The following is a 25,443-nucleotide window of genomic DNA, read 5'->3' as shown; positions in this document are numbered from 1 at the left end:
TAATGAATTACATCAAAGTCTTCATTAGCTGCTTTTCCACCATTGGATCAGTGCAAACCAGGGCTTTCAAATGCTCAGCTGGGGACATTAGCCTCGGGCCACAAGCCGCAATAACAAAATCGATCTACAGGTCAATAGCCCCACAGCGTTGCCCTAAAACCACCCTGAATACGCTGCTCTGGTGTCAACATCACACCCATTTCACAAGCAAGAAGAAAACGAATTCTTTGGTATCAGACTCTGGTACCGTGTACTGTGCCTGCAATTTCATTGTAATTGTTCCCGAACATGTACTGTTGTGCGCTGAATATACAAATTGACAAGTTTGGCAACAAAATATACTTAATCACGTCTTCGTTTGGCAGACACCATCGATCTGATGTTGCACATTTTCATCAGCCCAAATATTCAGAACAGCACTGATTTCGTCTACTAACCAGTACTGACAATTCTCCATTCTCCATTGATCTATTGAGGAAACCTGGTAGCTACATATGAAAACTTGGGGAATTAGTATTTTGGTGCTGAAACCTCTGACCTCGCTTCAATCCCCAGTTGGCCTTCTTTGGGCCAAAGGTAATCTGCGGGCCAAAGGCCATTGGCTGTTGGCCCCTAAGGAAACCCTGAGGAGGCACGATGATGCCCCAGAAGTTACAAGGGGAATGCAACTGGCCCTGGCACACACCAGCATGCTCTCATTTAGGCAAACTGTGGAAATGCAGCTAATGAAGAGTCTTGGGCAAGTGTGCGCAGTTTGAAAAGACCCAGTAAAAGAGTGCAACAGACTCAAAATCAGTGATTATATAAGAGGCTGCAGATGTGTTTTCAGACATTCTATTAATCACTGCAGTTTGTTGGACCAGTCAGCCATGCCTAATTTCCAATGGGCCTTCACCAAAATCGGCACAATAATTTCAAGCCTGATTTGCACAAGACTGCACAGGCATGGGGCCAGATCTGTACAATCTGAGCAGCTGCTGAGCTTCAGCATTCCACAAATTAATTGCAGTGGACCCTCTGGTTCTGGTTTTTGCTTCACTCTGACCCACCCTGTTGAAAAGACCAGCATTGCTGGTCACCTGCATACTGTATGCTGTGTTTTGGATGTTGGTTTTCAGCATGGAGCAAGTATAACAGTGTAACGATTCAATGATGGCAAAGGAGGAAGCTGGGACAGGCTTGACAATCCATGTGAGACTTTGAAAGTGTAGTACTGTGGTGTGTAATTAGTGTCACACATAACAGACTGCTTTTCAGCAATACAAAACCAAATAGACAGAAGGTTTGCTTTTCAGCAGTCGCCTCAACACGCACTCAGTCAGCTCCGTGCATCTCTCTCTCTCGTCTGCAGGTGTCTCCTCTCGTCAAATACTCCTGCTGCCCCTAACTGGAACGCAAGACTGGTGTGGCACACAGGTGGAGCCCATTCTTCCTGCACTCACTCTGCCAGACCAGGCCCCGCCCTGGTCACCACAAACAGGTATGAAAATATATTTCGCACACACATATATTTGTAGAATTGTAGAATTACACAAAATTTCAATGTGTAAATGATGTATTTTTTCATCAGAGAATAAAAGAAGAGTCGACCCTACCACAAATGTCTAGTGTTTATATAATTCCATCATCAAACACAATGCAGATTACACAAGCATCCCATGGTCAACCAGCCTTATTAAAAAGGCACTACTGGCAAACAAAATGGCTATGCTGGTCCACCAGCAAGACCAGCAAAAAAATAAGATTTTGCATTGGACATTAAGTGGAAACCCAACGCAATATCAAAATTGTTTATCGTACAAAAGTTGACAAATGCAGTATGTCCTTGAAATCAAACATTGACATTATTCATATTATATACTGTAAATTAAGTAAAAGTAATGTAAACATCTCCATGTTTTCTTCATTGCATGTAAATGCATTCTGGGTCATATTTTCTTTTACATGTACCTTGCATAGTTTTGATCATGGCTTTCGAGGATAAGAGCATTTCACACAACCTTTCCACTATTGGGTCCCGACCTACCAGTTGAGAACCACTGGTGATGTGCACATGGCTCACCTTGCAGATCGAAGAGTGAACTGGCGTCAGTTGCTTTCTCTGAAGGAGCTTGTGTAATTGGCAACAGGTACGAGCGGTAGCCCCTCAAGATGGCTGCCATGAAGCGCAGGAAAGCCTCCTGGATCTCTAGCTCCAAGGTCTCCAGACTCTTCCCACCACTACCAGGTTCCCGCTCAGTCATGAATGCCTCCATCTGCCCGTCCTCACGACTCATCTGATAAACTGCGGAAAATGTACACTCAAGTTATATAAGCAAAGTTCAAAGAGGTCACGCAAGAGACCAGATCACTGCTAAATGCACTGATGCACATCTAATTTACAATGTCCAGATTACATAAGTAGAACATTTTAACAATGAAGATATAGTGGCCCCATTTTAAGAAATGTGCACATTGAATAAACCCCACTCCCATCACTTCAGCTAGGTCAGCAAAGAGATCATAGGCTCTATCTGTTAATAAACAGTCACATAGATGGACACATAATGTTCTCCATAAAATACAGTATATGGGAACACAGTCACTTAGTGCAGAGAGATTCATCATTTTTATCACAGCATCCCAGTACATCATTTCAGTGTTTAGGCCTAGTTTTGAGAGACATGCTGATGTCAGTACATTCTATACATGAGATTTGGAAGAACTGAAAACCCACTGAAGCCCTGGGATAAGCCTAGTTCAAAGACTCTTCAAATCTTAAGTATCAGTCATAACTCAATAACACCCCAGCATTCAAAAAAATACAACTTTGTGCCATGCTCTTCCTCTATCCAACTGCCCCATCTTTAAATCTCATCACATCTCAAGGATGACTTTTTTGTTTTGTTTTGTTTTGCTCTTACTCTGTCAAGCATTCATAAAACATTGTTAGCAAATAAAAATGATACAGTTAGTGCCAAAAGGACAGTACAAGGCCACTTAGAGTTGTATTTATTGTGTAGTGAAGTGAACTTATATTGCCTTGAATATAATTCTGCTAAGAGAAAATGAGTGAATCACATTCCTGGTGACACCACTGTGACACCCCACCCACACAAACACACACTAACCCTCATCCAGTTGCTGGTAGAGATTGCTGAGGGTGTTGATCAGATGTTTACAGGCTTTTCTTGGCAGGATCTTCCAGGTCAAGGCTCTGCGCTCTTCTTTGCTGAAATAGGCCACACGTGTTTGTCATTAGAGAGACAGCAAGGGTAAACAGTTTTTGGGAAAAGTGGTAAAGTCCAAACCCATGAACAACAGAATTAAAAGCTGCCTTAAAATTTTTGGTAGGTTTCTTAAGCAAATAGGTCAAAGACTAATTCTGATTGGATGAGCTGCATTTGAAGCTGTTGTAAAATTATTATAAACGCACACCTGTAACCACACATTTAATATTAAAACTGCAATTGTAACTGCTTATAGAACATTAGTATATTTTATCATATTACTATTGTTGCTAAAGCAACAATACATTAGAGAGTCTGTGTGTTACAGTTATTTTCAGCAAAAATCTGTAAAAATCACTGGAATGCATGGCCTCTTGTGGTTTATTGTTTTGTTTACAATCCTCTGCAAACATTTAGGTACATATTAACAGACCAAAAAAACAGGAGCATGTGTTCAACACATGTAGATTCTGGGAGTCGTATTTTTACTACAACATTCCTCAGTGGTCATATATCTCTACCCTGATCTTTTAACCATCTGCATCATGATAAAGATCATTGTTACTAAGAATTTCACTTAATTAACACTTGCCATTACTCAAGAGTTTCTGCAGGAAAACACTTAATAAAAAACTGTTCAGTACAGAAGACACCAATCATTAAGTTTATGTTGAAATCTGCATTTATTTTGTGAATTTATGTGAAAGAGGTAAAAGGTCAAGAGAGGCTCTCAGGGAAACTCAGAAGTATGTAGAGGTCAAAAGGTCACTCACTGGGTTATAGTGTTGGTATCCAGGTCAACACAGCTTACGTCTGTTGGTGGCTCATAGATATCAAAGTAACGCGAGTCCACCCCTACAATGAATGGGCATGGAGCGCTTAGAACATCTGCCAGGGCCAGCGGGCACAGAGGAATGTAAGGGCATGGCCAGTGGAAGGGAAAAATCATCTGTGGGTACAAAAGAGGTAAAACAATATTAAGACATCAGGGCTCAACAAAAAGGATGGCCAGATTGAGAGAGGTTTGGGCCAACTGACAGAAGTTTTATTTTTGACCTATTGGGCCAGTGCTGTGTTAACACTACATCTTACATTGGTTGATCATTGACATATGTGCAAACATTTGTCAGCCAAATTTATACATTTCTAGGATGTATTGAATATTGTTTTTGCAAACTGAAGAGCTAAATATGTCTCAAAAGTAACAATATCAAGCTGGCTAATGCATGGATAATGTTTTGTCAAAATAACTAGAATTACTTGAAATAATCTTAAATTAATCATCACTCCCACTTTACAACCATTCAACATAATCTTCTCCTACTCACCGACACCAGGGCCTCTGTAACGCTGGTAAGAACTGCCGGACGTAGAGAATGCACCAAGATCTTGTGCTCAGTCACGGCCAACACCAGCAGAGTCACTGCATTCTTAGGGCCGAGGTTTAAAAGCAGTGTAGAGAGCCTTCCACCACTGTGGGCAAGGTGAACAGGCATGTAAATAACCCACATTCACATAAAAATATTTCCAGGTTTAAATGGAAAAAAATCTCAGATTTTCAATGGGTCTCAGATTTTGGAAACAATTGAATGTTATAAAGTTATAACACTGGACCAGATCCTACAGAAATATAATTTCCAATCAACACACTATAGTCAGCATTCACCTGATATGGTCTTTGTATCTGTGGTCTGTGTGTCTGACTCACCTAAGAGGGAGGGGGGAGGAAACGGGCTGGCTCAGCATCAGACTATCATGTGGAGACAGCTGAGAAAAACAAGCACACAAACACACAGTCGCAGAGAGTTGACGCCAGGGCTGGCAGATATTTGAACAAATGGTGCCATTGGTATTTACCATTTCAGGCACAACATTAGTCAAACAAAAGGCATGATGTGCATAAAACTCACCTGCACCAAGATACGTGGCCTTTGAGAGGAAGGAAAAGGAACCTTGTGCATGAAATGAGAAATATGCCTGAGGGGAAAACCAAAATAAATAAAACAAGTTAATGCACAAAAGGAGACGCAATCATAAATACTGTGAACTCATATGCAGAATATGACTTTGCATTTTTTTTTTGCTTTGTATTTATTTTAAGCATAAACCTCATTACATTTTGTTAGATATATGCTTACAGTAAAAAAAAAAGAACATGTAAATGCCAATGAGGTAAGAAAAATAAACTTAATTTGCTCTATGAAAACAAGTCCTCACCCTTTAAGCTCGGATTGGGCCCGTAAAAAAATTATAATTATCAAGATATTAATAACTACAGTCTTGACCAACCAGCATTACAATCAAAACTTAACAAGTGCTTTGAAATTTGCAGACAAATAGGAAGTGTTCTGTTTTTATAAAAATGTTGCACTGTACATATTATTGTAATCAGTAAAAATATCAAACTGATCAAATAGCCATGTGTCATATGTCATTGGAAAGCTCTCAAAGAGTAGAATACAACCTGCCTATTTGTTTTACTCACAGCAAAAACCTAGTGAGTAACAGCTACGTATATGTCTTTGGCATATATGTAACATTTAAACAGGTGTTGCTCCTTAAGTTGCTTCATGAAAAATAAACAGAACAAAAAATTGTGCAAAAACAAAAAAAAGCCCACAAACAATGTATATGGATGCACAGATCATTAGATAATCCACACGAAGCACAACGTGCACATAGCACATAATGAGCTATTTGCTTGGCTAAAAACACATTAGCTTTCCTGTATCAGGTGACTTCATTGGAAATTATGTGGTAGGTTGTCCAGCATCGTGGAAAACCAAACCGTATTAGGATTGATGCAACCAGAGATGGAAGTCATCCAAATATGGGTAGAGAGGATCATTCACTCTAATTACATATGGCAACCAGGAGAAGGCACCAAGTACGTGACACAGACTTGATGACTCAAATGACAATGAATGGATCTGAATGAGATCTCGTTACTCATGCCTGCATGCTTTGGAGAGAGAGCATTGTTGTATTTGCATGTGTAATAAGTCCTTATGTACAATTATTAAATATTATATTTTGGAGAGGCTTAAAGAGGCTTAATAAAAAAAGTAACTTCTTGACTACATTTGTTGTTGTGATTTTTAACCAGTTTCTTAGGCTGAGAGTCTCATTAATGTATCATAATCTATATAATTAAAACATTTGTAAAAATCTTCATTAAAATTGTAACGAATGAGGCAGCGAGGAGACGCGGTCCAAATGCAGACTTTTATTAAAAAGGTAAACAGGCAAAACACAAAGGAAAAACCCTCGATGGGGAAACAAACATAAACGAGTAAACTCGGGCAGGAGAAACATTCCAGGCTTGACAACATACAACGACAGACAAGGAGAAAACAAGAAGCAGGGCTTAAATACACAGGGAGTGATGACTAAATTGGACACAGGTGAGAACAATGAACAAAATGGCAGTGATGATGACAGGTGGATACTGGGAAGTGTGGTTCATAAACAATAGACTAGTGAGACACAGGGCAGACAACAGAGGAACGTGACAAAAATTATTCCAAACAACTGAACCTTATAAGCCTTTTATTTTTGGCATGCCAGTGAAACGGGAAATCTTTAAAACACCTTCAGAGGTTAAAGGGTAAATATCTTATGCAATGTTGCATTTATTTTTATTAAACATGTATATTATTTTCCCTAGTACTCACTTCTCAATGGGCAGAATGTGTGGACCAGAAATGGAGTATCTGTACAGGAAGGTGAGGAAGTTATGGAAAGCATCGAAAAAGGGCCAGTGAGACAGAAGGCAGATGCTTTTGTTGGTGTGGACAGTCATGGACCCATCAGGCCTGAGACAGTTATCCTGCAGGCCCAGCTGAGATCTCTGCTTGTCAGTCAAATGTTCCTCTGGGTAGGGCTCGTAGAACTGGATGGCAGCTCCATAAACCTATGAACACAAGACAGATTCATGAAAAACCTCTAGCATTTGCAGTAGAGTAAGTTTTCATTTTAGAGAGCAAAAAGGAGTGAGCTTCCCAGTCGTGCATGTAGCTGTGTGCACCATGAGTAATATGAGAGCTCGCCTGTTTGTGTTATTTTTATTATTATATGATTTTTGGTATTCGGTTGATTCCTGAGTGAGAGAGAGCAGAGAGCTGTGTGTGCTTGTGACAATAATCAACAGAGGATTTGTCTCTTTTTTTAAGAGAAACATGCTGCAGAGAAACTCAAGTGCCTTTATTTTCTCTGTATGTGTGAAATCAAATTATTTGCAAATAGCATAATGTCATTACAGATACATATTTTGGGGGTGGGATGTGGTCAGGTTTCAGTTCATACACCAAAATCAAATCTTACAGGCACCCTTGTTGATACCACATGATGTAATACAACTTCTACATTCAAAAAGCATCACCAACAATATGTGTTTTAAAAGTCATAAGTGTTTTACTCATATCTGTTCGGTGAGATAGAAAGTGATATTCCAGATTATCTTTGCTTTCTGTTCAAGCAGCTCAAATCAGGATTATCTCAGTTTAGCAAGATTTCTTTGAAGTCGCTTACCAAGATGAATAAATGATTGAATACTGCAGCACAAATAGCCAGGAGACTTGAAGAGAGTGAGCTGAGTGCACTGATGTGTTTAACATACCTGAGCAGACAGCAACTGAGCTTTAGCTATGCCATTAAAACATCTTCATCTTATTTAGAATTGTTTTTAATGCCCATTCATGGGAGTTCTTAATATTCCACATGTGCCAATTTCTTGCTGCTTTAAATTCATTGCAAATCTCCAAACCAGCAAAGACAATTCACCCTCCGCTGTGCCTGATTTTCCTAAAGAAAGCTATCAGAGATTGTGCTGCAGTAAGAAATAAAACTGCAGCGAGCCAGAATGCGCATGTAAGTGAGTGTGTGTGCTCATGCCAACATTTTCGTGTGTGTACCTTTTCTCCAGAGGCACCAGTGAGAACAAATGTGGAAAAGACAGGGAGAGAATATTTGGTTTGAGAGGGCCAGCACTCGATGGATGCTCCCATAGGTAGACAAAACAGGGGCACAGATTCAGGCAAAGGAAAAGAATCATAGTCTTCTTCTGGATATCTGGACAACAGACCTGCACACATCAAAAAACCCTCAATTTGACTGTTAGCTCCATTAAAAACAACAGTTAATACTGATAATTGATCACGGTCATGCTTACTCTGTAAATAATTACTTGACCCAGTTTTCCAAATGACAATCACAGGCAACAGTTAAGGCTGGTAAAGCTGTGTGGTGCTGCTGTATACTGTGAATATAATATGAGCTGTGTTGCGGAAGCTACTTCAAAACTGTAGCTTCCCAAGCTACAAGCTACTCATAAAATAAAGTATGGCACAATACATTTGAATACAATGAGGGTTTTTCAATAAATTAATGAATCTTTTTTATGGCAACAGCATTGCACTAAATACAACCAAACATTTGGAATGTAACTGAATGGAAAACATAGTGATGAACAGCAGAATTTAATTAAATACTTAATAATAAAAATAAAGGCAAAATGCTGCACAGGGACTTAAATCAGTGAATCAATTATTTTTAACTGATTCAATTGCATGAACCATCCAAATAAACGGATTCACTCAAATTAATCAAGAACCAATACACTAAAACTAAAACAACTGCCATCGCAGATGTGCATGACTTTCTTTCATCTGCAGAACACAAAGGTTTTTAGAAGAATATCTCAGCTCTGCAGGTCCATACAATGCAAGTGAATGGTGACCAGAACTTTGAAGTTCCAAAAGCACATAAAGGCAGCATAAAAGTAATCCATAAGACTTCAGTGATTAATGATATGATAAGTGTGGGTGAGAAACAGATCAATATTTAAGTCCTTTTTTTACCATCAATCACATTCTTCCTCTTTTGTTTTTGCCGATTTGCATTCTTCATGCATATCGCCAACTACTGGGCTGGAAGAAGAATTTATAGTAAAAATAACAATATCTTAACCTACTACTGTATATCACTCCAGAAGATTTAAATTTAACCACTGGAATCTTCTGGATAACTTATGCTGACTTTATGTGCTTTTTGTAGCTTCATAGTTCTTGGCATACAAATCTAAGATGGGATGAGGGTGTGAAATAATGAGAGATTTTTCATTTTTGGGTGAACTATCACTTTAATAGAGCTTGTATGAGTATTGTTTGTTGAACTGTAAAGCTGCACATGCATACATACATGAAGCTTGGACATATAAACAGTGATGTGGCATTTCATTGAACTACACAGATACTAGGTGAAAAAAGTAGCTTGTTGCTGAAAAAAGCTATAGTATTATGAAAACAGTTCAATTACTGTTGTGCTACTGATGTAATGTAGTTCATTTAATAGCATTTCTTCTTTTATGTAGTTACTCCTACAGTGAAAATAACAGCATAAAGACAGACAATTATCAGCTTAACTATGACATCATATGGTTCTTGTATCATGGGAGTATCAGATTTCACTCATCCACAGTACTATCCTGCTGCACCAATGACTCCTGCTCTAATGGGTATCTCACTAACACTTCCGGTCACCTGCAGCGGTTCCTTGTAAACTGCACAACAAAAATGGCAAAATACAACTCAAGACTTGATACAGTACCTGCTTTGAATGCAAGTGTGTTGGTTTTGGCCAAAGATTTTTTGTAGCACAAGTACACAGAGGACCCCCACTGTAAAATCAAGAAGAACAGAAATGAACTTGAAGTCAATGTGATTTACCATTCGCAGCCCATTTTGTATATAAGGCAGAACTTCATTTGATCCATTAGGAATTGATGGCATCGTGAAAAGTGGAACTAGACTAGAATACAGCCAGACCTGATTGTGAATTTGCTAAAAAAATGCCTAAATAGCTATTTGGTTAACACAATCCAACAGCCCGAAAAGTAATTTATTTCTGAGGAAAAGTAACAAAAGTTACAAATAAACATTTGGTTTATTTGAAATAACATACACCAATGAATCGTTTACAATAATTAAAAACAAATGCACTATAAAAATGAAAATAGGGTACATTTTGATTTCATGTTGACTTTAATGACATATTCTTATACTGAAAGTGAAAGACTTATCTCATCATGTCTCATAATTTCATATATAGTGTGTAACTAGGGAAACTGCTGTGCTCACCATACTAGTGTTGAGGTTCTTTTCCACCTTGCAGAAGGCATGTGGTGGTGTTTCCCCCTTGCCGGGAATGATGACACAGATGTCTGTGACAGCCAGTGTGGCATTAGAGTGATTCTCACAGGCACGCCGATATGTGATGTAGATCCTCTGGGAGGAGGAGCTACTGATATTAGCAGGGCGGCCAGAGGGTGTGGTCTGTATAATGTGACAGTCTGTCTTCAATTTCTCCTTCCACTCATAAAGGACCCTGAAACACATGAAGGAAAATCCATGAGGAAACTGCAAGTCTTTGCAAAAAGTGATAATACAACAGGTTTCACAACTAATAGAGCTGCCTCCCTGTTGACCGCCTACTTGGGCAACTTCCTTCTAAGGTGCAACATCCTAACTCTAAAGGAACCTCAATAATGACTGATTTGGAACATTCTACATAGGCAGCAACTCATATAGTCACTTATTAGCATCAAACGAGTAGCATGTAAAGCACACAACAGAAACAACTTGCTTATGGTTGCTTTTAATAGAGTTTAGTGTTAGCATGTTGCTAAGCTAACGGCATGAGACTCTAATATGCATAAAAACACATAGTTTGCACAATTATTTCCTCAATATTTTTGCAGTATTGTTTAAAATAAAGTATGTAATCAACATTTCCATCTTTCATCTTGTTTGTCAAAATCTGGGATTGCAGTAAGCAAAGGATAGAATTTTGACAATGAGGTATCTATGAAGGCAGCATAATTATGCTACAAACAGCTAAAAACAGCATAAGATTTTAGTAGGTCTCCTTAGTCTGGTCCAGCTGGTCTCTTGGCTGATTTTAGAGGGGTTTTGATCACTTTTTAGATGGTCAGGCTTGGAGACTAGACTATGAGGTCTAAAAATGTTGTCTAGGTAGGTTGGCATCTCACAAGGTTTTGTAACAACTATTATGTAAACACATCTGAAGCATGGATGCCTTACCCCAGGTCTGTGAGCGGTGGTTTGTCTCTGCCTCTCCTGTAGCAGAGGAAGATCTGCGGTCCCAAGAGACTACCTCCATTTAGTTCTGCAGGCAGGCCAGAGGGTGTGCATTCAATGCAGGTATACCCACGAGGTACCTCCTCCCCAAAGGAGCGGATCACTACCGCCACATCTGTAATGGGAGCCTTAGGCTGAGCTGAGCTCCTGTGACTGCCTTCCTCAGGGTGGATGTCATCCTCTAGGGGCTTAGAGGAGTGAGTGAGTCCTGCCACCACAAAGTAGTCTGCTACACGAGGGCTATTCTCCTCCATCTTCTATCATCCCCATAGAGGGAGGACTTTATATGTGCTGGGAAGAGGGGGAGGAGAAAAACATAAATAGAGAGGGAAAGAGAGAGATGTGAATAGGATGAGGAATTTACAGCACAACAGGAATATTACAGCATGCCACCTGCTTAGAAAGCAATGTACAACTATAGGGCTAAACATAGTTGCTTAAAGGGATAGTTCATCATGTTCTGCAAACCAGTATGATTTTTTTCCTCTTCTGTGGAATACAAGAGATGTTAGGCAAAATGTTAACCTCAGTCACCATTCACTTTCATAGCCTTTTTTCCATACACTGAAAGCGAATGGCAACTGAGGCTAAAATTCTGCCTGACATCTCCTTTTGCTTTCTATGGAAGAAAGTCAAACAGATTTGGAATAGCTTGAGGGTGAGTAAATGATGACTGAGTGTTCATATTTTTTGGTGAATTATCTCTTTAATAAATATCTGCATGAAAGAAAACATTATTGCGTAGAAACGTATTCTAAGAGGCAAACTGGGAGGGATTTTAAAAAGCAAATCACCACAAACAGCAAAGTGCGAGATATACAACACTCCAAGGAAATGCCGTGACATTTTTTTTTTTCCTCTAGTTACATTTGGTCTCTTATGTGCTTAGAAAAGGATATGACCATTACATATCCACTCCCATAGGCTCAGAACACAACCTCATGTAACAAGCATTGTGAGAAAAATAAACTGGACATACGGAAGCAATTATCCATTCCTGCTGGGGATAAATGTATATACACTCTATTATACTTTTGAAGTATGAATAATAGAAAGCATCTACAGTTGTTATGTGCTGAGTCACTCCACAGCAAGAATGAAATGTACTTTAAAAAAAGAGCTCAGACAGCAAAGGGAATTCCTCTTTCTTGGTCAATATACTGTATGTCAATTGTCGCTGTAAAGCCTCCCTATCAATAAAACCACTGATATCTTAATTAGATGTGTCAGTTACCTCCAATCCCTTCCAGAACAAGCCTGATGCTTTTACAACACACAGGTTGGCACATGCACAAGGATAACTCGCGTGTGAGTTACAAGTGACAGATTCTCACAAGGCTTCATGGTGCTGTAAATAGCAGGGCTCCTGCTGGTGTGGAGCTGTGTGTGTGTCTAGCTCTGACTTTCTGTACAGATCATTGTTAAGATGATTGTTTCTTGTTAAGAACTGGCTCCATTTAAAAAAATGTAAATACCAGAACCGAATGGTTTTCATGACAGTAAATTTCTGCATTCTCCTACCAATGTGCACACACTGTACTAAAACGCTCTGACAGTGTTTCCTGCAGTTTCCTAACTTCTGACACACTCACTGAACCACAAGTCAATATGTTTGGTCATATCCGATTTGAAATAAACAAAGAACTGCTACTGTGTTATGTTGTATGGTGTATTTGAAGCTGAAGTGTAAAAGCACAAATAAATATTGTTTTCAACCAGCTTTAAAGGGATAGTTCACCCAAAAATGAAAATTCTCTCATAATTTACTCACTCTCATGCCATCCCAGATGTGTATGACTGACTTTCTTCTGCTGGATGAGAAACTTTTTTTCAATATTTAAGTCCTTTTCTTTTTACTTTAAATTCTCTTCCCTGCTCAATAGGTGGCGATATGCAAAAAGAATGTGAACTGCCAAAAACAAAAGAAGCAGAATGTGAAAGTGGTTATTTATAATAAAAAAAGGACATAAACATTGATCTGTTTCTCACCCACATTTATCATATCGATTCTGAAGATATAGAATTAACGACTTGAATGGATAACTTTTATGCTGCCTTTATGTGCTTTTTGGACCTTCAAAGTTCTGGCCACATTTCACTTGCATTGTGAGGATCTACAGAGCTGAGATATTCAAAAATTCTTAATTCGTGTTCAGCAGATGAAAGAAATCTGGGAAATCTGAGTAAATGATGAGAGAATAAATTTTTTGGGGTGAAACATTCTCCATCTTCCATTGGTCATCAAACAGATAGTCCCAACCCCAACTCATGCCATTGCTTGAGTTAATTTTGTTGTGTCAGACTGGACGGGCTGCTCAAAACAAACTTTTATAACACTATAGACAAACAGTGTTCGGGTTTTCGAAACAATTACGAATTGTTTACTTATAATTGTCTCATATTAAGCATATTAAACTGGGATAAGAGAAAGAACAGTATTTTAATGCCTTCAACTTTAAGGTTTGTGAGACTTAAATCAGAGTTATTATTCACTGGTTATGAAAATGTGTAGTTCAAGATACACATTAGGAACAGATTACATTAGCAGCACATTAAAAATGTTTTACCAAAAATAGTATTGTTTTGGCTTAGTATTTTTATTTATAATATATATATATATATATATATATATATATATATATATATATATATATATATATATATATATATATATATACTTGGGATCAATTACTTGGTGCTTCCTCAAATGTTACTAAGAATCATTAATGGCATCATTAAAGAACCGGTACAATCGGAATCAGAACAAGGAATCTCATATGATTACCATTGTAACAGGTCATATAATACCTCCAAATCACCAATTAAAGGCTAAATAAGCAGTTTTTTTTTTTTCACTTTTTTTTAAAACCCTCTGTGTACATCACCCACATTACACTAGACATACACTTTCACCATCTGAAAGGTTTTGTTGTCTTGGAGCTTCTAGCCAATGGCTTGTCTTTGGTTTACAGTACTGGCCAACAAAGTCACGAGACACAGTTTAAGAGCTTAAGGAAATGAAACTGACCTACTGACTAGTTCTTTTGCCATAACCAAGCATTGACGTGAAAACATTTTTCATTTGAGGAACCGGTGATATTGATGGTAACAGTATAAATCAGGAAGTAGCTATTTCTATCAAACATTCTGAAAATGTTGACATGATGTCGGCAGACTTAAAGATCTTGATAAAATGCCGAGAATAATTACAGGCCTTAAAACTCTAATCCCTCTCATCCTTATAAAACCTTTGGGTTGAAGGAGGGGGTCTCTAGAACAATCTCTTTAACTCTTGTCCAGCAACAGAACGATGAAGATATACACCCATGTTCCACAAAAGAAAGAAAGTTGTATGGTTTGGAATAACATGAGTAAATAATGCCGAAATTAAAATGTTATGTTTTTTATCAAAATAACAAAAAAAAACATTAATTAGTATACATAAACATAGAAACATCTCAAGATTTAATCATACCTACACTGTTCTAGACAGATGCTATATTGGTAGTCCACCAAATGTACAGAGGAGAAAATGTTGCAGATGTGTCACATGTTACGTGACAGATTTAAGATTATATATAGACATAATCTCTCCACTCCATCCACTGAGGCTGGTGCTACACTCTCCACCATCAGCACAGAGAAATTATAATCCTCACCATGGCAACGATGAAGAAAAAACTGCAAATATTCATCATTACAATGTGAGGGAGAGGAAAAACTACATGCATAAAACAAGTTAACATGAATCACAGATTTTCAGAAAGATGATTCTTTTGGAAGAGGTGATGAAGTTATGTGAACCTGATAAATAAAAAATAAAAATGTAAGGTATAGTTCACCTCAAAATTAAAATTCTGTGATCATTTACTCTATTTACTCTTACTGAGGCTGTCAGTCCAAAACATTCTGCTTAGCATCTCCTTTTGTGTTCAACTGAAGAAAGTTATATGAGTTTGCAACAACAGAAATGTGAGTAAATGATGACAGAATTCTAGTTTTGGAGTAAACTATCCCTTTAAATGACAACTGCTGGAGATGGGGAAAAAAACTAACCATACATCTTCAGATTAGAGCTCAATTCTATGCAAAATTGGAGAGTTACAACTTTATTAGCAATCTTTGCATCCAATTTGCAAATTTCAGTTATGCAAAAACCGTGATATTGCAAAAAACATGCAAATAAAGGCACATTTCCATCCCATGTGTTCAAAAGGACAAAATCATCACTTCTGGAGAAATTGTAGCTATTGTGACTCTTTTATTAATAAAATACTTGCGCTATAGAGCAGTGGTTCTCAACCTTTTTGACTCCAAGGCCCTTCACAGTCCAAGACCATATTTGAAGGCCCCCTTGCCTGAAACTAGACGTGTCTGATTAAAATAATTAATCATGGATCATGGATCATTTCCACCTTGTATTTATTAGCATTTTAATTAAGTAGGATTATTTTAATTATTTTAATAATTATTTTTTTAATTAATTTTAAGTCATCTTGAGGCCCCCTTGGAAGTGTGCTGAGGCCCCCTAGTGGATCCCGGCCCCCTGGTTGAGAACCACTGGTACTGAGCACACATTCAAACACTGTAAAGAACATTGTCTCATGTCTGGGAGCGACAGTACGTCACACAGGGTGTGTCTCAGTCACCTCCCTAGTTCCCTATGTCGTGAATCAATATGTTGTGAACACGAACACTTACGACTCAATTAACTGTGACACGATACCATACTCGCACATTCAAGCGCAGCTGTTATTAATCAGCACCATCGCTGTAGAAATGACACTATCGTTCATTTTCGTTGAAGATATTATACATACAGTGTTATTATGAAAGATAAATAACAATAAAGAAATACAAATATAAAGAGTGTATTTTAAAGCTATTTTTAATAACTTTAATATTAAAATATTTTTATGGATGATTTATGGATGAAAGACATAACAAACAACATCTCTTTTAAAGAGAAAATAAGGCTTTGACAATGTTTCCGGTAAGGGAACATAGTGAGCAATGATGCTCCAAGTTTTATGGTGCATTGTGGGATCTTTTAGGGAGTAAACTGACTACTAAACTAGGGAACTGATTGAGACGCATCCACAGTTCTGGGAGCACTATGTGTGTGCGTTCCTCTTTCCTTACATCTTTGTCGTGCGGATCTATAATATATTTTTCTAAAGTGTAAATAAACCTGCTCTTAGGCACAGTTTGAGTTTGTGTTCAGGGCACTGGATGACCAGAGCAACAATTCAGATGCAATGACTGGAGTTATTCAGTCACATTACTTTTTTTGATGCACATCTTGTATTCCTAATAAATTCAATAGCTGTTTATTCAGTAAATGTATTGCCATCATAGTTTATGCACATTTCTTCTTGTTGAATACAAATGCATCTCCCTCAAGAAAGGGTATACATTTTTTACAGGTTTGTCTTCCATTTCTTTTCTTTTTTTTTTTTTGCATTTTGAAGATTTTATTCACATCTTGGTGTTTCCATCCAGCGGTTTTTATGCGACATCCCAATTATGCATAAAAATATGTGGTTGGAAACCCAACAACAGTTGGAATAACCTGAAGCAGATTTCATTGTTATCTGATGTAATTATAAAGACTCTTGCACTCAACACTTTTCAGACAACTAATAGGAAGTTACTCCCTTATTGAGAAACACCATGGTAACGTCAAAGAGAGACTCAAAAACGCACGGAAGTGCGTTGGAAATGGCTCTTTCATCAGAGAAATCAGCATGTGTCCTACGCAGCGGAAATTCTGGCATGGAGAACCCATGAAAGAAAATTACAGTCTGTGTCTAAGCCATCCGCTTTGAATGCTGAGAGAAAAATAAGGAAGTCCTCTGATCTCTGACCGACTTCCTACACACCATTCCTAAGAAATGGACTAAAATATATAAATATATTTTAAACGGTTCATTTTTCCATTTAAATGACTGGACAGTTCCAGTCTTAAATAAATAGTTCACCCCAAAATGTGTATTATATTATCATTTACTCACCCTCATGTTGTTCCAAACCTGTATGACTTTCTTAGGCAGAATGTTAGGGACTGTACACATTCACTTTCAGTATAAAAGAGTAGCAGTATAAAAGTAAAAAAGAGCAGCATTAACTGTCTTTAAAATTTCTTCTTGTGTGTTCCACGGAAGAAAGATTTAATACGACATGAAAGGGGAGAAAATAATGACCTTCTAACCCTTTAACTGAAAGCATGACACAACAGAATGATGCCAACAGAATGAAGCACCGCATTATAAAGACATCTCATTTACAAATTTATGTTACCTATGATAAGCACACAATAGACTGGTCTATTAAACAATCTTTTTCTTCATTACATAAAATCCTAAAATACCAGAACAACAGAACACCCCCAGCACAACAAAACTTCTTATAGCATGCTAACGACTGTGATGAAATGATAAGCCTTGCCCTTCTTTTACCATCCTTTTGCAAGCAGGAGATCCGCGGATAAGCCAATCGAATAGATTGCCCATAAAAATGAGCGTGATCTCATCCAGATGTGTTAGAGCTATGGGCTGGGGCCCAGATTGTGGGCTCCATGGACCAAGGGACTCCTGATACTACACAGTCCAGGGACAGCAGAGAGGCGCAGAGTAAAACACACGAAGGGGGAACTAATGTAGCACATTTGGCCGAGCATCTGGTCCTGCTTAAGACACAGGGGCGGACATTTGATTCCTTTGCACCATGGTGAGAAACAAGCAGACATCTGCATACTTTGGATAGGAGGCAGGCAAGCTATTTCCCGTGAAGGCTTTACTGAGGTACAGGACTGGCACTCATATTTTGTCCACATTATAGGTATTTTCCTGTATCTCAAACTTTTCAGTTTGGTGACAAACGTAATGTCATATTTTCCAACTTGAAAAGACAACAACTTCCCTCATGTCAAGCTGAACAATTTCTTGTATACATCTGCAGTTTCAAAAGAAATTCTGTCCAATGCAGGACTTCAACAGTCATGTTGATGAGAAGATGAATGAGAAGCTTATTAACAAGGAGTCAAATGTCACACCAGACGTACAAACGTTTCCGTGAAATGTGTCATTTAGGCTACTGTGAAACAACATTTAAACCTCTGGCAAATGCATTGTTGATGTTGGTCTGAGCAATTATGAAACAGAACAGGAAAAAATGGAGGAAACTACGTTAGATGCAGACACCTAGAGACAACAAATGAAGAAACAACAGACACAAACTAATGAATCATCCATGACCTATGTGTAAAAAAAAAAAAAAAAATGGTTTCATGAATATAAAGGGATAGGCTACACTTCAACATCTTGCTTTCCTAAGGCCCATGTTTATGAATCCGATATTGCAAATCCTCTGAATTCAGATATATATCACAACCAACTCTAATTGCAGGAATAAAAGGAAAACCAGCAGGATTCAGAATGGGTGCTTTGAACAATCTTCCTTATCCTTCCGCAAATATCTCTGAAATTTACTGTAGAATAATTGCTCAACCGGGTTCCTATTAAGAAACACCTAAGCATCACATTAACACATCAGCAAAATACCATAATCTCTTTATTTGTAATTGAAATCTTAAAACCTATATTTTGAGATATATTGCCAACTGAAATAGTATTGCATCCATCACAACAATACTGTCATGAAAGTGATCCTATCTTCTAAACAGATCTATCTCAGGGGTGGCAGTGATAATGGAGAATTGCGTGCTAAGTCATATCAATAAACAAACATGAGCGTTACAGTTAAAACTGTGAAATATTGTGAAATAAGTATGAAGATGACATTGCTTCCAGACAGGCAGGGTTGGGTCAGTCTGACAGTAACTCATAAATCATAACCCATGACATTTCATTTCGACGCTCTACAGCCTTAATAATAATACATTTGTTACATAATCATAATATAAATGATGACTATCACCGCATGGTGTGTAAATGTACGAGCAGAATCAAAACAAGCGCACAATTATCGTCGCGTGATGACTGACAGCAGGCGCCCATCGCCTGTCCGTTTTAAATATAGACTATAAAATACATAACACGCCAAATCAATCGTCACTTTTTTTAATCAGGCATTTGTGCGTTTTGTGTTAACAATAGAAGGTAAACGTACAAAGGTCCGTTCACCAAACGTTACCATTAAACAAATATGAGCAATTCACACTCACTGTTTCAGCAGGACGACGATGCAGAGGACACACTCATTGACACGCGCACCGTTATTCTGATTATTTATCGCGCGACAGATGAAGGATCTCTGTATTCCCATCCATTTTCATCAGACAAATAGATTTTCTTCCATCACGTATATAAATAATCCTCCATATAACCAAGGCACGATTAGAGAGGGCTATGTTCTCTATACGCGTTTAGAGATGCGCTCCGTCTCGCGCAAGCGCTTATCTAAACCTGCCAGAAGGACACGTGACTGCCAGCAAATTGTGACGTCATTGAGCATTCCGGGGACTATCGGTGATTTAATGTGGGGGCATCCCGACAAGTCCATATAAAGGTCTATTGGAAGAATGCTTTTGAACTGACATTTACTATTGAAATGTGTTAGACTTGCTACCTTGATTTAAAGAAACAGCACTTCATAAAAACAAGCTCATATAGCATGATTTATATAAGGTCTACTGCAATCAACATTGTGTATTGCTGACAGCAAATTCTGATCCATCTTTGATATGCAAAAAATTATATAAAAATGCAATGAAAGTAAATGGCGACTAACATACTGCCTACCATCTTTTGAGTTCCACTGAAGAAAGTCATAACGTTTAGGAGCAACACAAAACTCCAAACATTTTTGTATGAACTTTCCTTTTAATGTGTTTTAGGCATGGTAAATGGTCTGCACTTATATAGCGCCTTTTTTAACCTTAGAGGTTATCAAAGCACTTTACACTGTGTTCCATTCACCCATTCACACTCACATTCACACACCAATGGCATCCATCTGCATTGTGCTAAACAGTGTTGCTATAAGTGTGAGATAGATTGTTACTAGTGATAGGTCAGGCTTATTAGGCACTTATTTTACCATTCCAAAATCTACTGACAACCTTGTTGCACATCTGGTGTTTTCAATAATTTACTCAGAATTCAGAGTAGACATTGTGTAAAACAAGTTCAACTTGCTATCATTATCACCATTAAATTAACCCTGCTCAAATAAGTAAATCTGCATGTTCTTGCAGAGCTTTGATAATTATGATGCAGCCGTCACCACCAGACAGAGAGCTTGCAGATATTTTGTTCTGGTTCAATGCAACGGTATGACTACCAACATCTGAAACTGTGCCCACTGACTCAGATGTTCCATGGCATTCTAGGTGGTCTTGATGAGGACAGATTGTTGCAATCCATAGCTAAACTTCACACCAAGGCACATACAACCCCAATTCTGAAAAAGTTGGCACAGTATAGAAAATGCAAATAAAAACAAAAATGAGTAATTTTTCAATTATATTCACTCTTAGCTATATTGAAAGCACTACAACTAGACATTTTATGATTATATTATTGTGATGTTCCCAATTTGAAATGCCCAATTCCCAATGTGCTCTAAGTCCTCGTGGTGGCATAGTGATTTGCCTCAATCCGGGTGGCGGAGGATGAATCTCAGTTGCCTCCAAGTCTGAGACCGTCAACCCATGCATTTTATCACGCTGTAAAGGGATTAATGGAAATGAGGAGTCGAGAACCGGCTTGATATTATAATTAATATTTAATGAAGAACTGAACCAAAAGACAAACACACACACAGGGGTTGGACAGCTGCCCGTAACTCTGATGGCAGAGACATATCCTAATCTGGGAAACTTCTGTGTGGGTTAATGTGCTGCTAGTGTGTGTGTTTGTTTAGAAGGGTCAAAGAACAGTAGTTTCTTCAACTACTACCTGAATAATGTAAATAAATAAATAAATAACTAGCTGAAGTGCATGCTGTCTGGCCACCCAACTGGCTCTGAAAACCCATAAACTTTAGAACAGTCCAGGCCCTTGTGTTATGGTCTTTCTGCGATTCCAAAGGCCACTGGCCACCCAGATGGCAGACTCAGACATCAACAGACCTTATTAGTTGCCATCTTGACAAAAGCATGGTATGTAAAACTTCATGGCACCTTGTGAGCATCATCATAGTGTCAGTCTACCCTGGAGTTTAAACTACAGCACTCTATAGTGTACTGTACAACAAGTGTCTTACCATGACTCTGACCAGTGCTGGTGCTCCCTTTAGCCAAACTAAGCAAGTTACATAGGTCCTCCGATCCACCAGGAACTGCCAAAGACATTTTAAGTAGTGTTACAAACATACGGATGGGAGCCCCCACACACATTTTTGCTTAGAGCCCCCAAAATGCTAGGACCGGCTCTGACACTGACCATGCATTTAACACTGTTATTCCACTTCTTTGATTAGGAGAGTCCTTACATTAATATTCAGATATTAAAAGGATATTTCACCCAAAAAAGGAATATTTGGTTATCATTTACTCACCCTCATGTTGTTACAAACTCAAATTACTTTCCTCCATTGGACACAAAAGGAGATTTTATTTAGAATGTTCTCAGTCACCATTCGCCTACATGCCACATTTTTCCATACAATGAAAGTGAATGGAGACTAAGGCTGACATTGTAATTAACATCTACTTTTGTGTCTCATGGTTTGGTACCACATGAGGCAGGTGAGTAAATGATGACATAATTTTCATATCCATTTAATTAGAATGTATTCATATTCTGATTATGTACTGTACACATCATTCAAAAGCATAACCTGATTACGATAACCAGATTATGCCAATATTCTGGTTTCTAAAAATCTGAATAAGACAGTTGCCGTATGCCTCTATTAATAACAATTTGGGGTCATATCAACATATTATTCACAATATCCACCATAACTGAACATAAATATCCAAAGAAAGGTAATTCTGTGCTATACAGACTGATGTGAAAGTACACATTTTTCAATTGAGGAGGATATTTGAGTTTCTAAGACTTTACAATAAGTAAAAGTTCATGAGTGCACCTATACTAAGTTAATTTAGTTACTGCCCAAAATGACTAAAATGCAGAGTAGTAAATGACAAGAATGAGCATCTCCGGTATTTCCAGAAGATAATATAATGCCTATAACTAGCATGTTAGTTTATTTGGTTTATGCTGATGACATGTATACTGAAATATTTCTAGAACTGCGGAGCATGTAAACATCTAAATAAAGCCTCAGGGAACAGTTTTTTGGATCCAAAACCAGAACTGGTGTTGAGCTCATTTTGCGAGAGGAACAGCTGAACAAATTGATTAATGCATGAGGGCTGATGCCGATGGTCTCTGCCTACCACAGAGTTTGTTTGTGTCCTCTTGATAATGCTCTGCCAGAATCATTGCTTGACATTCAATGCCAGTCAGTATTCAGCACAATTTCACAGATTTTCGCTGAATTGTTCTCAGCACTCTCTATGCATTTATAGTAATGTTTGTCAGGCTGCAAATTGTATTTGTCTGAAACAGAATATATATACATATCCCACTAGTGGTACTACTTCATCCCACCATAGTCATGTCATCTTGATGTATTGCACTGAGTATTTATATCGCGTAAGCACAGAGAGGGATATAATTGCAAATTAATCACGCTTTTATTTGTACTGTACTGCACGAAAATGCTTTGCACTGTATTCTGTTTACAACTACTACCTCAATATCCCCTTTAATTATACTGTGGACCTGGAGGAATGTACCTTTGTTCCACTGTGAAATGTGCACTTGTGTTTGAATGGAACGACAAACAACCTTAAACTTGAAACTTGAACTTGAATAATGGATGCCATTGTTTAGTTAATTGCAGACAACACAAGGCAAACATGTACTTAAGCAGTTGAAGAAACTTTGAGGATACTAAAGTAACCTGTAACTTCCAAAACTACAGCAATCTTAAAAGTAGCACAGGCCATGAAAATTATACTTCATGGAAAGCTCAAACAGGCTTGTCAGGGAAGCTGAAAAGAAATATAACCTTGTTCATGCAACACAGTATATTTTCATTTTATTTTACACTGTATGAGAATACAACGTCTTAAAGAATGTACACTGAAAAAAAGACTATAAAGATTTACTTTTTTCACACGTTTTTGCACACAGTTTTTCTCAGAAAATTTGAATGGTATCGAGTTAAGTAAAATCTACTTAACTTCATGACAAACTATTGATTAAAGTGAGTGAGTAAATGTAGGTTAAACATTTCAGTTAATATGGGACCTTAATAAACTTACTAAAATTTAACTCAACATTTTATATGAACATTTCATATTTTGAACTTTCCTTAGAAGCATGTTTGATCACGTACCACATGACATATGGAAGCCTTTCACAGGGAAGCTTAATGCATGCTGTGCAGTCTATTAGACAAAAATCACATTACTGAAAACAGAAAGAAGATGCAGAGCTGTGCACACAGACCTCAACACTTGGTGCGCAATACACGATTAGACATGGTAAAACATTTTTATATCATGAACAGTTATTTTTGAGTTGAAAATGAACTTCAGACTTCACAAAACAAGAACTTACAAAATGTAACAACAAAATCAATGATAAAAACGTGTGTAAATAAACTTGAATACAAGCTTGTTATTTATTCAAGCCTGGTGCATGCTGGGAACACCAGCTTTGAAAAGTTAAGTAAAATGTACTCAAATTAGTACATTTTAAAAAGGTTTTCTACTTGGACTGAAATATGATAAATGTGTTGTAAAGATAACAAACAATCCTAAATAATATTTACTTGTAAGCCAGAGCATTCATTTTTACATGCTGAAATTGAGTACAGATATAGAATTTTCTTAATATTTTTAAGTTCACACTTTAACTTACTCAAAGTATTACTTAATATTTTCTGCTATATTTATTTTACCACAAAATTATTTATTTCAGTGTATGTCAGCTGTAAGTCAAAGTAATACTTATATGAGAGGTAAATACCTTATATATCCAGAATATTACATGGTGGTAATGACATATAACCTTTATAGCCTTTTACATCCATCATAGTGTATTGCAGAGGTTGGAGTAAGTTGCACATGTTCAAGTCACAAGCAATTCTCAAGTCTTTACCATTAAATCTATCTATCTATCTATCTATCTATCTATCTATCTATCTATCTATCTATCTATCTATCTATCTATCTATCTATCTATCTATCTATCTATCTATCTATCTATCTATCTATCTATCTATCTATCTATCTATCTATGCTGTGTAAAAATGCAGTAAGATTTTTACATTGATCTAATAAAAACGGCAGATGGACTGAATGAAAATGCTAATTCGCTCTCTGACAGTAGGTGACGCTTATGCAGCAGAACTATAGCTGTGACCCTGGTAATGGTTGTACACAAAGCAGCCCTGCACTTATAAGCAATACTTCATTAGGCATTATACAGAGGTAAGATGAAAAGAAAATGCCAGCAAAACTTTCCTGAAGACAGTCAGTTCCCTTCAGAGATACATTTATATAAAATAGTCATAAAGGTATTGCATTCAAGGGCTTTAATTAAAGTCTTCAGAAGTCATAATCACTATGAGAGCACTTGGATTTCATCACAAGTCATTCTGTATATTTTACACGACTTGTCACATTTTTCAGTTTTTCTCCATTGGTTTGGCTCATTTCTTGAAACAGAAATTACATTCTCAAAACAACATGGAAAACCTCCAAACCACTTGGCAATTGTTCACAACAGAATTGAATTTCTCATTCATTTCATCAAATTGCAAATGTCTAGGTACATGTCTCAATGTCTCAGTACATCTTTGCAAATTATTAAGTACAGGTAGCCTACATTTAGCACAATTTCCAAGTGAATAGATCTTGTTGATCTAAACTGATTGTTGATTCTCAGTCTAATGGTTGTTCGCTCCAAAACGTGTCAGCGTCATTTCATTGTATAAGTCATCACATGCACAATAGTCTGTTCAATTGTCAAAATTTGTCAAGAACATAATACCATGAATACCATATATGAATCCCTTGGAACATTTGATAC

The 25,443-nt window shown here is 37.5% G+C and overlaps 1 protein-coding gene across 2 annotated transcripts in view; it reads right to left on the bottom strand.

Annotated features, from left to right (window-relative positions):
• The window catches only part of LOC127661662 (C-myc promoter-binding protein-like), a 40,987-nt gene extending 21,229 nt beyond the window's left edge, over positions 1–19,758 (bottom strand). For both annotated transcript variants that reach the window (XM_052152477.1, XM_052152478.1), the window contains exons 1-12: positions 19,551–19,758; positions 11,309–11,656; positions 10,346–10,592; positions 9,816–9,885; positions 8,123–8,292; positions 6,884–7,122; positions 5,120–5,186; positions 4,918–4,976; positions 4,538–4,682; positions 3,983–4,158; positions 3,111–3,211; positions 2,063–2,284 (exon numbers count right to left, since the gene is read on the bottom strand). In XM_052152477.1, coding sequence (XP_052008437.1) covers positions 2,063–2,284; positions 3,111–3,211; positions 3,983–4,158; positions 4,538–4,682; positions 4,918–4,976; positions 5,120–5,186; positions 6,884–7,122; positions 8,123–8,292; positions 9,816–9,885; positions 10,346–10,592; positions 11,309–11,619 — 1,807 coding nt within the window. In that variant the 5' untranslated portion in view covers positions 11,620–11,656; positions 19,551–19,758. The remainder of the gene's footprint in view (positions 1–2,062; positions 2,285–3,110; positions 3,212–3,982; positions 4,159–4,537; positions 4,683–4,917; positions 4,977–5,119; positions 5,187–6,883; positions 7,123–8,122; positions 8,293–9,815; positions 9,886–10,345; positions 10,593–11,308; positions 11,657–19,550) is intronic.
• Between the last annotated feature and the right edge of the window lie 5,685 nt (positions 19,759–25,443).

Source organism: Xyrauchen texanus, chromosome 21 (assembly GCF_025860055.1).
Source record: "Xyrauchen texanus isolate HMW12.3.18 chromosome 21, RBS_HiC_50CHRs, whole genome shotgun sequence".
Lineage (NCBI taxonomy): Eukaryota > Metazoa > Chordata > Actinopteri > Cypriniformes > Catostomidae > Xyrauchen > Xyrauchen texanus.
Note: the sequence above shows the minus strand (reverse complement) of the source record. Positions and strands in the feature narration are given on the sequence as shown.